The following is a 14,181-nucleotide window of genomic DNA, read 5'->3' on the forward strand; positions in this document are numbered from 1 at the left end:
GGGCTGAAAGCCCTATGAAGCGGTATATAAGTCTAACTGTTATTGCTATTGCTATTATACTTTTTTTTTTCTCAGACTAAAGTACATTTGTGGCACTGTTTATGGACACACCCATAAAATATTTGCAGATATTTTCAGTTCGTTCTTACATAAGAAGAATTACTCTTGTTATATTATAGCTGCTGCAGTTTGGAGAACAGAGACTTGAGCATAACATATAACAGCTTATCTTATTTGCTGAAATTATGTTAATGAAGGTTCAGGTTCTTCATTATTAACTACAATGCTATAGCAACTCAAGACTGTATTAAAATTCAATAATCGGGGTCAGAGCTTGTATAAGTGATGTGGGTTAGGCCCAGGTTGGGCTTCAAAAATTTCAGCAATAAATTCTCTGCCCAGTTGCTGGGTGGGCGTGGCTATGGTGGGCATGGCCTAGTTGGCCTCCTGCACCACCGGGAAGGGGGGGGGCGTTTTTTCCTCTGAATCTGGGAAGTGCAATTTTGAAATGATTTCAAGAGCCACCATATGGAGAGGCTTATGAAGTCCACAAACAATATGGTGTCTCACCTCTGTTTAATTCCAAGCTATTTTACCTGAAAGTCCTGGGGGATATCCTAAAAAATATTGCTAATTAGTTAAATGAAATGACAGTGAACTGAAGCAACCAGATAATTCATCAGAATAGAGATTACGGGGATGATCAGATGCAAAGAAAGACAGGTTTCTCATGCCTTGAACAGTAGAAAAGATAATTTGTTAGGGCACTCCTGGAGAAGTTAATCCTTCTCTCCTTAGGAAATACCGTCTGCCTGTTAGAATTACCATAGGTTAATATGAAATTCATCATATTTTCTTCTGTCATCCTCTACAGTACTAAATTCAATACTAAAATGCAATACTGTCCTAAATCATTTAATGGTTTTTAAAATTAATATTAGTTATGGGATGACAAATTTGATGTGATGTAAAAGGAGTTATCCCACATAAAAGCAGTCTATACATCTATGAAATAAATGAAGCTGTGTCCGTGTTTAAATAACAATGCCATGAATTGGAGCAATTCTTTAGGTTGTAGATCATGGGAAGAGAAGATTTAACACTCCCCATCAGCAACCCAATGAAAATATCTTCCCCAAGGTGTTGTTAGTTCATCCAACCCAGACTAATAACAGAGGAAGACTTTGCTTCAGAACTGCAATGTCAGAGGAAAAGGTTAGATCTTCCTTTCATGTTTGCACTTGACAATGATAACAAGTACAGTAGATATGGTTTCCTGAGACATGGCTAGTGTGGGATTAATTTGGACTGTAAAGAAGAGGTTTTAGTGTGTTTCATGGTATTTTTGGCACAACTCACAGTTGCTGCAAAAAAATAATGTTTCTAATATCAATTGGTTTCCTGCACATATGTTTTACTAGAAGATGCAGTTATTATGCTCCAATGAATGGGTCTTCTATTGTGGGGAACTAAATTGTTAACTCATCCTCAGCTGAAAAAAAATCTCATAGTATTCCATCTACCAGGTATGAAATAAGACGTTTAGAAAATTGTCTGAAAGATACAATTTTTTTTAGAAATCTGTAAGAAAATTAAACAATTAATGGTTTAATAAATGTTTTGCATATGGATACATGCTGCCCCAGGGCAAAAAAAATCTAAGTATATCCAGAATTCCTTTCCTCGACTGTGGTGATATTAGTTCACTATTCCTGTTTATAGAACAAGTATGGGAATATATAACTTCTGCGTATGGAATACTTTTTTATGTCACTTAGATATTTTAAAGAATTTTGCTTTGAGTCTTCCTATAAGGTTCTAGCAATGGTGGGATTCAAATAATTTACCAACCAGTTCTCTGCCCTAACGATCAGCCAGGTAGGCGGGGCTCGGTCGTCATGTGATCATGTGGGCGTGGCCAAGTCAATGTCACTCAGGTCGATGGGCACTTCGCCTTAGTTGTTACAATAGTAATAAGGGTTAACCAGAGAGGCAGTTTCTGTAAGCAGGGCAATAAAGATGAGGCTAGAAACAACACCAGAATGTTTCCTTCCTGCCTTCCTTACAGGATTAGCCCTGTAAAGTGGGAAAGATTTCTTCCAACAACCGGTTCTCCGAACTGCTTAGAAAGTTCACAACCAGTTCTCCCGGATAGGTGCGAACTGGCTGAATCCCACCACTGGGTTCTAGGCACCAGGAACAATCTTATATGGTCATGTCAGAGGTGGAATTGAGCAGGTTCTGACCAGTTCTGGAGAACCAGTAGCAGAAATTTTGAGTAGTTCAGAGAACCGGCAAATACCATCTCTCTCTGGCCCCACCGCCATCTATTCTCTGCCTCCCAAGTCCCAGCTGATCGGGAGGAAATGGAGATTTTGCAGTAACCTTCCCCCTGGAGTGGGGAGGGAATTGCCCTGCCACGCTCACAAAGCCACGCCCACAAAGCCACGCCACGTCCATAAAGCCACACCCACAGAACCGTTATTTAAAAAATTTGAATCCCACCCCTGGGTCATGTGATCATTCCAGGAAGCCACATAAAAAAGAAGAAACCTCAGCTTGGGCACCCATAACATGAACATGAGTAGCGTTTTTTATATGAAAAAGAAGGGAAAAACCAAGAAACTCACTCTTCTACTGGACTAGTGAATTGGCAACCAGGTTTTTTAATAAATTTTTTAGCAATAGCAATAGCAGTGGACTTATATACCGCTTCATAGGCCTTTCAGGCCTCTCTAAGCGGTTTACAGAGTCAGCATATTGCCCCCAACAATCTGGGTCCTCATTTTACCCACCTCGGAAGGATGGAAGGCTGAGTCAACCCTGAGCCGGTGAGATTTGAACCGCTGAACTGCTGATCTAGCAGTAGCCTGCAGTGCTGCATTTAACCACTGCGCCACCTTGGCTCTTGACCAAAGCAGAGATCTTCCTTGAAAACTAATTCACAGAACAGAATAAAATTGTCCCAATCCATATAGTCCTGCTATATATTTAAGTAGAGTAAAAAAAAATCGTAAATAGATCCCAAATATTACACAAAGTATACGCTTATTACATACCACAGCAGAGCCAACGCGACTGATTTTGATAGGATTCCCTCGGCCAGAGAGGTCCAGTTGGGCTCTGTCCATCAAATACAGGCAAGCATCCAAAATACCCTCTTCAAACTATAGAAAAGAGAGAAAAACAAAAACAGAGAATAGATTCATCACTTATTTTTACATAGCCAAATAAACAAAAAACAGGACTTCAAGGTTTTAGTTCCATGTTGGAACTGCAATATTTCTGTATACTTATAACTTCAGCGGAATCAATACAGGGGAAAAATACAGAAAGTTATATATATATAGTTTTTAAGAATATAGCATAAGACATTTTTAACAAGCTATCATGAATAAGCAAGTGACAATAATATTTTCGCCACAGCTATTAGTGAATTTGTCGCAAAATTATTGCTGTAAAATTTAGCAATAGCAATAGTTAGACTTATATACCGCTTCATAGGGCTTTCAGCCCTCTCTAAGCGGTTTACAGAGACAGCATATTGCCCCCAACAACAATCCGGGTCCTCATTTTACCCACCTCGGAAGGATGGAAGGCTGAGTCAACCTTGAGCCTGGTGGGATTTGAACAGCCGAACTGCTGAACTGCAGTCAGCTGAAGTAGCCTGCAATGCTGCATTTAACCACTGCGCCACCTTGGCTCTTTAGATTTAGATTAATCTCTGCTTGTTATCTCAATTATTTTATTTATTTGTGTCTCACCTTTATTATTTTTACAAATGACTCAAGGCAGTGAACACATCGAGCACACCTTCCTCCTCTTATTTTCCCCACAACAACAACTCCATGAGATGAGTTGGGTTCCCCAGCTGGCTTTTACGGCTAAGGCAGGACTTGAATTCACGTCTCCCACTTTCTAGCCTAATGCCTTAACCACTAGATCACACTGGTTCCTTTAATTAACCATAGTTTAGAGTGTTATCTGAATCCTGAATCATTTAAATGCTTTAAGCCAATCAGTTTTATTAGCCATTATTTGAAGTTGATTTGTTCCGGAAAACCATAATGCACCATTAAGATTTGTTCAGTTATTGGTTATTATCTTTTGGGGAGTTGATGGCAAGAGGAACTGATGTAATTATTACTCGATACAATATCATATTGGCTATGTAATAGTATACATGTGATTATATGTTATGAAAATGGAAAATAAAAAAAAGTATATTTTGGGGGGGGAAAAAGATTTGTTGAGTTCAGATAAAACACCATGTTTTGGCATCCTTCATGGCTAGATTGCAAAAGAAATAGACAATTCTGAAGACCACTGTGGTTCACCCACATTACATTGAACTATGGTTGATATAGCATCCAAACTGCCTCAACTGTGTACCAAAACTCATAGCCATTTCTAGTTTGTTTCTCTTTTGATGATATTAACACAAAGGCATGAACTTACCAAAGAATGCAAGTAATTTAACTCTTAACAAAATAGAAAACCAATGATTTTTTACAGTACATTCATAATTTTCCAGTAAATTTTACATCCAAAAAGTAACTAAAAGAAACAATTCTGGACTTAGCTGACGTACGTTGAAACATGGCCAAACTTGCATATCAAAGATGTGGTGAAGTTTGCACTGGTAAACAAATTCTATTGTAAAGTTGGAAACATTATATTTTAACTTTTAAAGATAGGTTTCATGTTGCACATGGACCTCAAAAGATTGAAAACTTATTTGAACCATATAAATGAAACCAGAATAGATTCTTATTTTATGTTTATCTTCTAGGTTTTTCATGCTATAGCATGAAACTAGAGCCCAGAGCAATATTCAAATACCAACATTATTAATTTGGAACTCAAAATGGTGTATATGGTTCAGGGGTGGGTTCCTGCCAGTTCTAACCTCTTCTATAGAAGAGATTCCACAAATCTACAGTGCCATTTAGAACCGGTTCCAGCTCCCTCCCCCCCTCCCCGTCCGCACATCAACAAGATGAAGAGCGAGAGGAGGAATTCTGGGAGTTGAAGTCCACAAGTCTTAAAGCTGTCAAGTTTGAACACTCCTTTTTCTAAAGGGTTAGGGGGTGCAAGGGTCTTGTAACTTGACAGCTTTAAGACTTGCGTGCTTCAAATGCCAGAGTTGAGCCAACATTTTGATTGCTAAGCAAGAGTGTTGTTAAGTGAGTTTTACCACATTTTACAAGTTGGCCATGCCCACCCAGTAACATGGCTGGCAATCCACTCCCACCCGGTCACATGGCCGGTAAGCCACTCCCACAAAGCAGGCCGCATCTACAGAAGAGGTTCTAAAAATTTTTGAAACCCACCACTGATATGGTTGTCTACTCTCACAAATTAATCTACGTGTTGAGGTAAGAAAAAACAGCTGCTCGAAGTCACTCAAAGAATGTGGTGGTTGAACAGGGACTTGTGCAAGACAGATATACGTATTTTAATGTATCCATAGCTATAAATCATTTCCAAAAGAATTGTATAGTTGTTATTCTTGACTATGGATAATATGGCTTAAAGCATCAGCTGCTGTGACAGCCAGAGGTATCAATAGTTACCCAAAATATTAAAATAAAATCACATATTCCAGGTGAACTTTAGTACTAAAATATACATCTGGTATATTGTAGAGGGCAGTAATACTTTCATTCTAAAAACATCTTTCGATCATGTCTTATATAGTTAATACCAAGTTGGAGCCCAACACACCTTGCAGTATCCTGAAACTATCATCTTTGAAAATGAACTCTGGAAGAAAAAAAAGACTTTAATTCTGGGGCCCAATGACAACAATGTCAGGAATAAATAGGGGGCAGAAGTGCCTAAATAGAACAGAATCCATTATGGAAGAACCTGCCCTGTGGTATAGTTCAATTTGCTCCGAAGAAATCGCATAGCAACCAAAAAAGGACACTGTGTGTTGGAAGACAATCACAGAGATTGCGGTAAAGGCACATGACTTCGATTACAAGCTGTTCTATGTAGTGATAAACAAATGAGGTAGCGATATTTCCCTCGCAGCCTAAATCTTAACAATTTTTGAAGTTTTCCTTTAAGCGTACACATTTATTCTCTTCTTTCTTTAAAAATGCTAACTGTCTGAAAATAGCAATAATATATAGTAGATCAAACCTGTAATTTGTTAGGATATAACACAATGGTAAACTCTAGTATACATTAGGCTAGACAAGAATTTGGTGGTAAACTAGAATTATTTTGACACACAAAAAATTGTACTTCGATGTCTTACTGATTGAGGAATGATGAAATGTTTGTTTTAAAAGAAAAACTTTTGAACTGAACAATGGCAAACACTTTAATACACCTGCACCCAGGTAGAAGATGCATTTAGAATTGATCATTTGTTTGCTTATGTCATCCATAGGGGTTTTTTTTATTTATTTAATTCTTCTTCTTTTGGTACAGAGCAGAATATCATTACTAAATAATGAGTTATAACCTCATAATATGAAGCTTAGTCCCAAAGGAATATGCTCCCAGGAATATCTTCAAAAAGCCGAATGTTTATCCTTAAGGCTGACTCACATATCTCAATAGTGTACACTTGTAAATTCTGGAAAAAGAATACTCACTGGAAATCATACTTTAGAGAGGGTGGACAGCAATACTCATGCTAATGGTGCTTTCAGTATTGAACATACAGATCCATTATAAATGTCGAAATCCACTCCTTACTAAAGCAAAAAAAAAAAATCCCATATAACTTTAACGATAAATTCCTTTATTATGCATGAGTATTCATAGACGAGGGGTTGCTCCATCGGATGCCTTCTTTTATTTTATTTTCAGAGCTGTGGCTGTTCTTAAGTCTGATTGTGTAAGTTCTAGTCATCACATCAATTATGTAAGTTTAGTCAATAAACATGGATTTGATGCCCAGATATTGCCAAGTGTGCTTTATAATGCATTAATCTTCCTACATTATCAACTTAGTTGGCTCACATAAATAGAAGAGAATATAAGTTAGAGGATTCTCCTTTAGAAACCAATGATTCATCAAGATGACACCTGTATCTGGCAGTGTCTTGTTCCAGGCTGCACTGTATTTTTAAACACTTTGAAGAATTTACAGCTCCCTATTTTAATCCTAAGGTCTGCCTGTTGGTTCACCGACAAATGCGCGCACGACAAATGTGCACCGACAAAACCGCGGCAAGAAAACCGTGACGTCGAAATCATGCCCACAACAACGCGCCGACAGCAGCGGCCCGACGAAAGCACGCCATCAACAAACAACGCGAAAACAACGTAATAACCCTAACCCTAACCCTAATAGTGCTTTCATCGGCGCGCTGTTGTTGGTGCGCTGTTGTGGGCACGATTTCAACGTCGTGGTTTTGTCAGTGCGCATTTGTTGTGCGCGCATTTGTCTGGTCATGCTGCCTGTTGCGGTACATCTGTAGTGTTTATTGAAGGGTAACCACTAAGATAGCAGTAGACTTAGCAGTAGACTTATATACCGCTTCATAGGGCTTTCAGCCCTCTCTAAGCGGTTTACAGAGAGTCAGCATATTGCCCCCAACAATCCGGGTCCTCATTTCACCCACCTCGGAAGGATGGAAGGCTGAGTCAATCCTGAGCCGGTGAGATTTGAACCGCTGAACTGCTGATCTAGCAGTAGCCTGCAGTGCTGCATTTAACCACTGCGCCACCTTGGCTCTTGATAAGATGATATGGTAGTGTCACTGTCCAAGGTAATTTCTGAATCATATCTCACTCATAAAAATGTTTAGTTTGTAATTAAAGCAGCTAATTGCAAAAAACATGTTTCTTTCCAGAAGCTCAATATTCCAGTTTTTCCTTGTTATTTTTTTTATTATAAGTGTTAGTAACAGAACCTACACTTCCTTGTCTTCCTTGCTTCTAACAAGTCAAAGAAGCTCTGTTGATTTTCTTTTTTAACCATCCATTACAGTCTGATGCAGAGGTGAGTTGCTCCCGGTTTGGACCAGTTTGAGTGAACCAGTCATGATAATTAGGCATGGGTCACTGAACCGGTAATTATGGCTGGCTGGCCATGCCCCCGAACTGGCTTGTCAGGTTGGATTGCTGCCAAGGCTTATCTGTGGTGGTTTGCTGCCAAGGACCTGTCTGTCTTTTAATAAATTCCTTAAAGTATCTTTGGCTCGGCATGCATTGGTGTGGGACGAGGTGGGGTCAGAACAAGATCCTATCCAACTTTTGTCTGAAGTTTTTGAAACCAGTCTGCTGGACTCCAAAATACAAATTACATTTCATTTTCACAGCTCTTGCGATCAAATTCCAAAGTGACAGTGTCCCTTTTCCCCCATTGCTTCTGCCAACATTCACTGTCAACCAATTCTTCCCTGATGGTCAGGTTTCAGGAGGACAATAGTTTTTCTTGACCCTACTTCCACCTTCTGAGAGATAGACTTGACAGCAGGACAAATCAAAACATTTATTGGATGCTCCATTTTTAGTTGAGTTAGACCTCCAGCAGATGTCAAAGTAGTAAGGAGTGGGGGATTTACTGCTGTAACTTGCTTGTATAAATGTTTCATCATTTGTTCCAGGATAATGCTTTCTAGTCAGCCCCTCCAATATCATTCTTATTTCTTCCTATTCCTTGTAGTCTTACTCAGAACTTTCAACAGGGATTTCATCCTCAGAATTGTGGATTTGTCTGCACATGTATGCACTATTTTACATTTAATGCTAATTAAATGCTCTTTTTCTCTTTGGACTATTTTTTTAAATATATTGCAAAGTATGGATTGTTGGCTATATTCCATTATTTTATCATTAAGGATAATGATAAATTGGCCCAATGGAGATCGAAAAGCTAGATATTTAGCATTATCAATATCTAATAAGATGTGGAAAATATACACCTCAAGAGATTCTAGATTGTTGGATTCTAGAAAGAGAGAAGAAGAGATAAATAAGGTACTAGTTCTATTTTGAGGATTTTATGATCTTAGCAAGCAGTTAAGCAATTTGATCTCCCTTTCATTATTTGAAATGTCCTTTATATGGAGATGATTTAGAATATGCCTTATGCTAGATGTATTAAATCTGACCAATCAGCCCATTTTCATGGTGATGAAATAAATGTTATCTTTCATTAATGAAAATATAGGAGTCCACATTTGTTATCTCAGGTGATGCGGTGAACCAAAGGAATGTTATGCCAAAGGAGGACATCTTGCTGGAATGAATCAATGAATGAACTTATGCATTTTTGTGTGGGGATCAATCAGCAAAATATAATTGGCCGTAATCAGTACAGATGTTATTTGGGCCGGTTCCAGTGGTGGGTTTCAAAAATTGTTCGAACCTACTCTGTGGGTGTGGCCTCCTTTGTGGGAGTGGCTTGCCACCCACGTGACCGGGTGGGAGTGGCTTGCCGCCCATGTGACCGGATATGAAGATGCCGACGACACTTGTTAGAACCACCTTAAATTACCTCACACACAGCACTGGCACGCATAAGAATATGATGATGTAAACTTGTTTTTTAAAAGGCATCTTTGGTTTGTGTTAAAACAACTTCAACACACGCAATGTTCTGATTGCACCACAAACGCAGTAGTCATCCTTACCTTTCACAGAGGCACTGAGTTTTATAAATAGGAGCAAGGTAGTGTAGAATAATCATATCCAAGGACCAGTGGTGGGTTTCAAAAAGTTTTTGGGACCTCTTCTGTAGGTGTGGCCTGCTTTCCGGGTCCACTGGTGGAACCTCTTCTAACCGGTTCGGTAGATTTGACGAACCGGTTCTACCGAATAGGTGCGAACTGGTAGGAACCCACCTCAGGCCAGTTCCCAAAAGCTGACTGACTATGGAATAGAAGAATAATGGGTGCCGTGTCTAGATGAGAAATCCTTTTTCTGAACCTTTTCACTCCCGCTTTAGCCATTTTGCCGATGATTTGCATCAAGCAACTTGGCAGAGAGTCTTCCTTCTCCGTACTTCCTGACCTTACCATGGCTTTTGTGCAACAAATAATTTAATCCTGTTAGGCTGTTTGAACAGCTTGCAGGGGTTAGATCTGTCTACTGAGTGATTCCATTTTCTAACCGGAATGAAGCGAATGTGTCATCACTGGTAATTCTATCTTGGCCCTCTGGCAGTGGACGTATGGTATTTCGCAAGGCTTTTACCACAGAGACTGCTATCGTCTATAATCTATAGAAAGCTGCTGACAGAAATCATCGAGAGCTGTGCTGATGGGCATCATAAATAAGCCAATACTGTTCCCCCCCATCAAGTTCTATATTTCATTAGCTAAGCATCAAAGACCAATTGTCTTATTTCTAAACCAGTGTATTGGTTAAATGAATGAGCTGAAATATAATCTAAAGAAGGTGGAAATAAAGCTGATAAGAAGACCTAGCACTATATGGAGCAGGTTGTCCTGCCTTTGACAGATGTGTCAATAAACCTAATGTCTGCTCCAAGAATTGAGAGATACTACTGGAACAGTGGTGGGAAAGTGTGGCAGGCCAAAATTCTAAAAGGAATATAATTGCAGGCCTGACATATGCATGTATAAATGTACGTATGTACCAGGAGTGGGATTCAAATAATTTAACAACCAGTTCTCTGCCCTTATGACCAGGTGGGTAGGCAGGGCTTGGTGGTCATGTGACCATGTGGGCATGGCCAACTCAACATCACTCAGGTCGATGGGCGCTTCGCCTTAACTGTTACAATGTAATAAGGGTTAACCGGAAAGGCAGTTTCTGTAAGCAGGTCAATAAAGATTAGGCTAGAAACAACACCAGAATGTTTCCTTCCTGCCTTCCTTACAGGATTAGCCCTGTAAAGTGGGAAAAAACCCAAAAGAAGATTTCTTCCAACAACCGGTTCTCTGAACTGCTTAGAAAGTTACCAACCGGTTCTCCCGAATAGGTGCGAACTGGCTGAATCCCACCACTATACTGGAAGCTAAGCTTTATGCTTAGGAAAACAGTTATACTACACAGCTATATGAAAGCCACTATTTCCCAGAGGCAAGAAATCCATGTTTTGACCCTCTAATCCAGAACCTTGAGAAGGATCACACTGTGCTTTACGCAGGATTGAATTGAAGATGATGCAGGTGTCAGTTAATCTAGAAAGCTGATGGCTTACACATCTGAACACTTCTACCCTGCATTTTCTGGAAATTCTGGAATGGGATCCAGTTTTCCACGGATATTGTTCCACTTAGGGTACCAATAAAATTAGGAAGCATTTATGCCAGAGATTGATTATTTCTCTGAGACTCAATTTCTCGCAACTAAAATAATGAAGGAGATAGGAGTCACAATGAGGAAGTTCTGCTTAGAGACCAAATTATTATCAGCTATAGAAAGGATCAGGTTCCATCACTACTGACCGAACCTACTCGTCCAACTGCTTCTATAGATGTCCTCTACATCTAGTTACCTTCCAAAGAGCTTTTCTTCCTTCCCTGATGATAGCTATCCTGTTCTGACCTACGCTTCCCCAGCAGCACGAAGCCGAATCCTCGTCCCGATAAACCCCATTTATTTAATTTACAGTGAATTCCTCTCCAGCAAAGTCTATCTAAGTATTTTTACTTGTCATCCAGCACCTTCACCACCGTGACCCGACAAAAGCATGCACGACAAAACCGCATCACTAAAATCGTGACGTCATCAACGCGCCGACAACAGCGCGGAGACAGAAGGGCGCTTTACAACAGCGCGTCGACAGAAAGCCGATTTAACTTAAGGTAAGGGTTAGGGTTAGGTTTAGGTTTAGGTTTAGGTTTAGGGTTAGGGTTAGGGTTAGGGTTAGGGTTAGGGTTAGGGTTAGGGTTAGGGTTAGGGTTAGGGTTAGGGTTAGGGTTAGGGTTAGGGTTAGGGTTAGGGTTAGGGTTAGGGTTAGGGTTAGGGTTAGGGTTAGGGTTAGGTTTAGGTTTAGGGTTAGGGTTAGGGTTAGGTTTAGGTTTAGGGTTAGGGTTAGGGTTAGGGTTAGGTTTAGGTTTAGGTTTAGGTTTAGGTTTAGGGTTAGGGTTAGGGTTAGGGTTAGGTTTAGGTTTAGGGTTAGGGTTAGGGTTAGGGTTAGGGTTAGGGTTAGGGTTAGGGTTATGTTTAGGGTTAGGGTTAGGGTTAGGTTTAGGTTTAGGTTTAGGTTTAGGGTTAGGGTTAGGGTTAGGTTTAGGTTTAGGTTTAGGTTTAGGTTTAGGGTTAGGGTTAGGTTTAGGGTTAGGGTTAGGGTTAGGGTTAGGGTTAGGGTTAGGGTTAGGGTTAGGGTTAGGGTTAGGGTTAGGGTTAGGGTTAGGGTTACATTTAGGGTTAGGGTTAGGGTTAGGGTTAGGGTTAGGGTTAGGGTTAGGGTTACAGCGCGCTTCTGTCGCCGCGCTGTTGTAGGCGCAATTCAGCGCTCATTCGTCAGAGTGCTTTAGAATGCGCGGTTTTGTCACCGCGGTTTAGTCGGGTGTGGTTTTGTCATTCGCCCTTTTGTCGGTGAACCCTTTACCACTACTCCATACTTGGGTGTCTGAGTTTGAGTTGTTGACCATGTTTGCTTTTGATGAGAAAAAGTTAAGATGTGTTCCACTGCTATTTGTATTTTGCAATGTTTTTTTAAAAAAAAACTTTAAAAGAAAATGATAACCTGCCTTTCAATTAATATACATCCTACATTTTCCCAATTTATATCTGTCGTATTCATGTGTCACACAGATAAATCAGAATAAAAATCTGCAATAAAATCCATATAAGAAGACAGTGGTTGTTTTTACAAATAATGTGATGTGATGGTTATGGTTAAGACTTAAAAACCAGGCAAAAAACAGGTTTTAATCCAATCTTACTTGGATCATTCTCAGCTCACTGGCTGATTTGGGACAAGACAATCAGTTCAACCTATTTTACAGTGTTGTTGCTGTAGGGAGGAGGAGGAAATGGAGGCAGGAAATATTGTGCGTGCCATTTTTAGTTGTTGGAACAAAAGGTGAGATAAAAATTTAACATACATACATATATATGTACATCATCTGGGCCAAAGTGTTCCAGACTGAAACACAAGCTCGGGTCTTTCAAATTTTTGTCCTTTAATTCATTCTGTTATATACCACAGGGCAGTCAGCTATATACCTTTACTTCAGTGGTATTTTTTGAAACCTACTCTGTGGGTGTGGCCTCCTTTGTGGGAGTGGCTTGCCAGCCATGTGACATGGTGGGAGTGGCTTGCCGGCCATGTGTTTTCTTTCTCTCTCTCTCTCTCTCTCTCTCTCTCTCTGTCAGTCTGTCTCTCTGTCTCTCTGTCTCTCTTTCTTTCTCTCTCTCTCTCTCTCTCTCTCTCTATCTCTATCTCTGTGTGTGTGTGTGTGTGTGTGTGTGTGTGTGTGTGTGTGTGTAGCAGTGGTGGGTTTCAAAAATTTTTGGAAGCTCTTCTGTAGGTGTGGCCTGCTTTCCGGGTCCACTGGTGGAACCTCTTCTAACCGGTTCGGTAGATTTGACGAACCGGTTCCACCGAATAGGTGCGAACTGGTAGGAACTCACCTCTGCCTTACTTATTTGCTTAGGTGTATTTGACTAATCAGGAGTGAAACAGGTTTCAACAGGATCAATCTATTTGCCAGTGCAGCATTGAGGAGTTGCAGCATTTAGTAGAAAAACTATTCTTCATTTATATCAAATGGTTTTACCTGGCCAAAGTTCCAGCTCCTTTGTCGTATATTTTCAGGGGCCCCATAGAAAATGACCCCCAGGTCATTCAGGACATATTCTTTCCTTTCTTCTTCATCATCCATAAACACCGCATCCTCTGCATCAGATTTTTAGTTATAAAAACAGGTTAATACATGTACTTTGCTAGGAGGAATGTAACACAGCTGAATGATAGAAGAAAAAGGCAGCCTTTGGTTCAGGGGTGGGTTTCTCACCCCGTTCCAACCGGTTCGGTTGGAATGGGGCCGGCAGCATCCTCGTGCACACGCGCAGTGCACGCATGCATACTAGCACCTGTGCGATGCTCCAGCTGCTCCTGGAGGATCGTGCAGGCGCTGTATGCGTTCTGCGCATGTGTGGAAGCGCAGAACTCGTCAAAACCGGGTAAGAAACGCGGGCAGGCGGGTGAACCCTTCGGCGTTCCCGGAAGTTACTTACTTCCGGGTTCGCCGACCAACCGGTTCGCGGGGACCGCCGCGAACCGCCTGAAAC

The 14,181-nt window shown here is 40.5% G+C and overlaps 1 protein-coding gene across 1 annotated transcript in view; it reads right to left on the reverse strand.

Moving 5' to 3' along the window:
• Nucleotides 1-14,181, reverse strand: part of F13A1 (coagulation factor XIII A chain) — a 118,174-nt gene that overhangs the window by 65,328 nt on the left and 38,665 nt on the right. The window contains exons 5-6 of the mRNA XM_032223488.1: nucleotides 13,668-13,786; nucleotides 3,060-3,167 (exon numbers count right to left, since the gene is read on the reverse strand). Of these exons, the coding sequence (XP_032079379.1) occupies nucleotides 3,060-3,167; nucleotides 13,668-13,786 (227 nt within the window). The remainder of the gene's footprint in view (nucleotides 1-3,059; nucleotides 3,168-13,667; nucleotides 13,787-14,181) is intronic.

Source organism: Thamnophis elegans, chromosome 8 (genome assembly GCF_009769535.1).
Source record: "Thamnophis elegans isolate rThaEle1 chromosome 8, rThaEle1.pri, whole genome shotgun sequence".
Classification (NCBI taxonomy): Eukaryota; Metazoa; Chordata; class Lepidosauria; order Squamata; family Colubridae; genus Thamnophis; species Thamnophis elegans.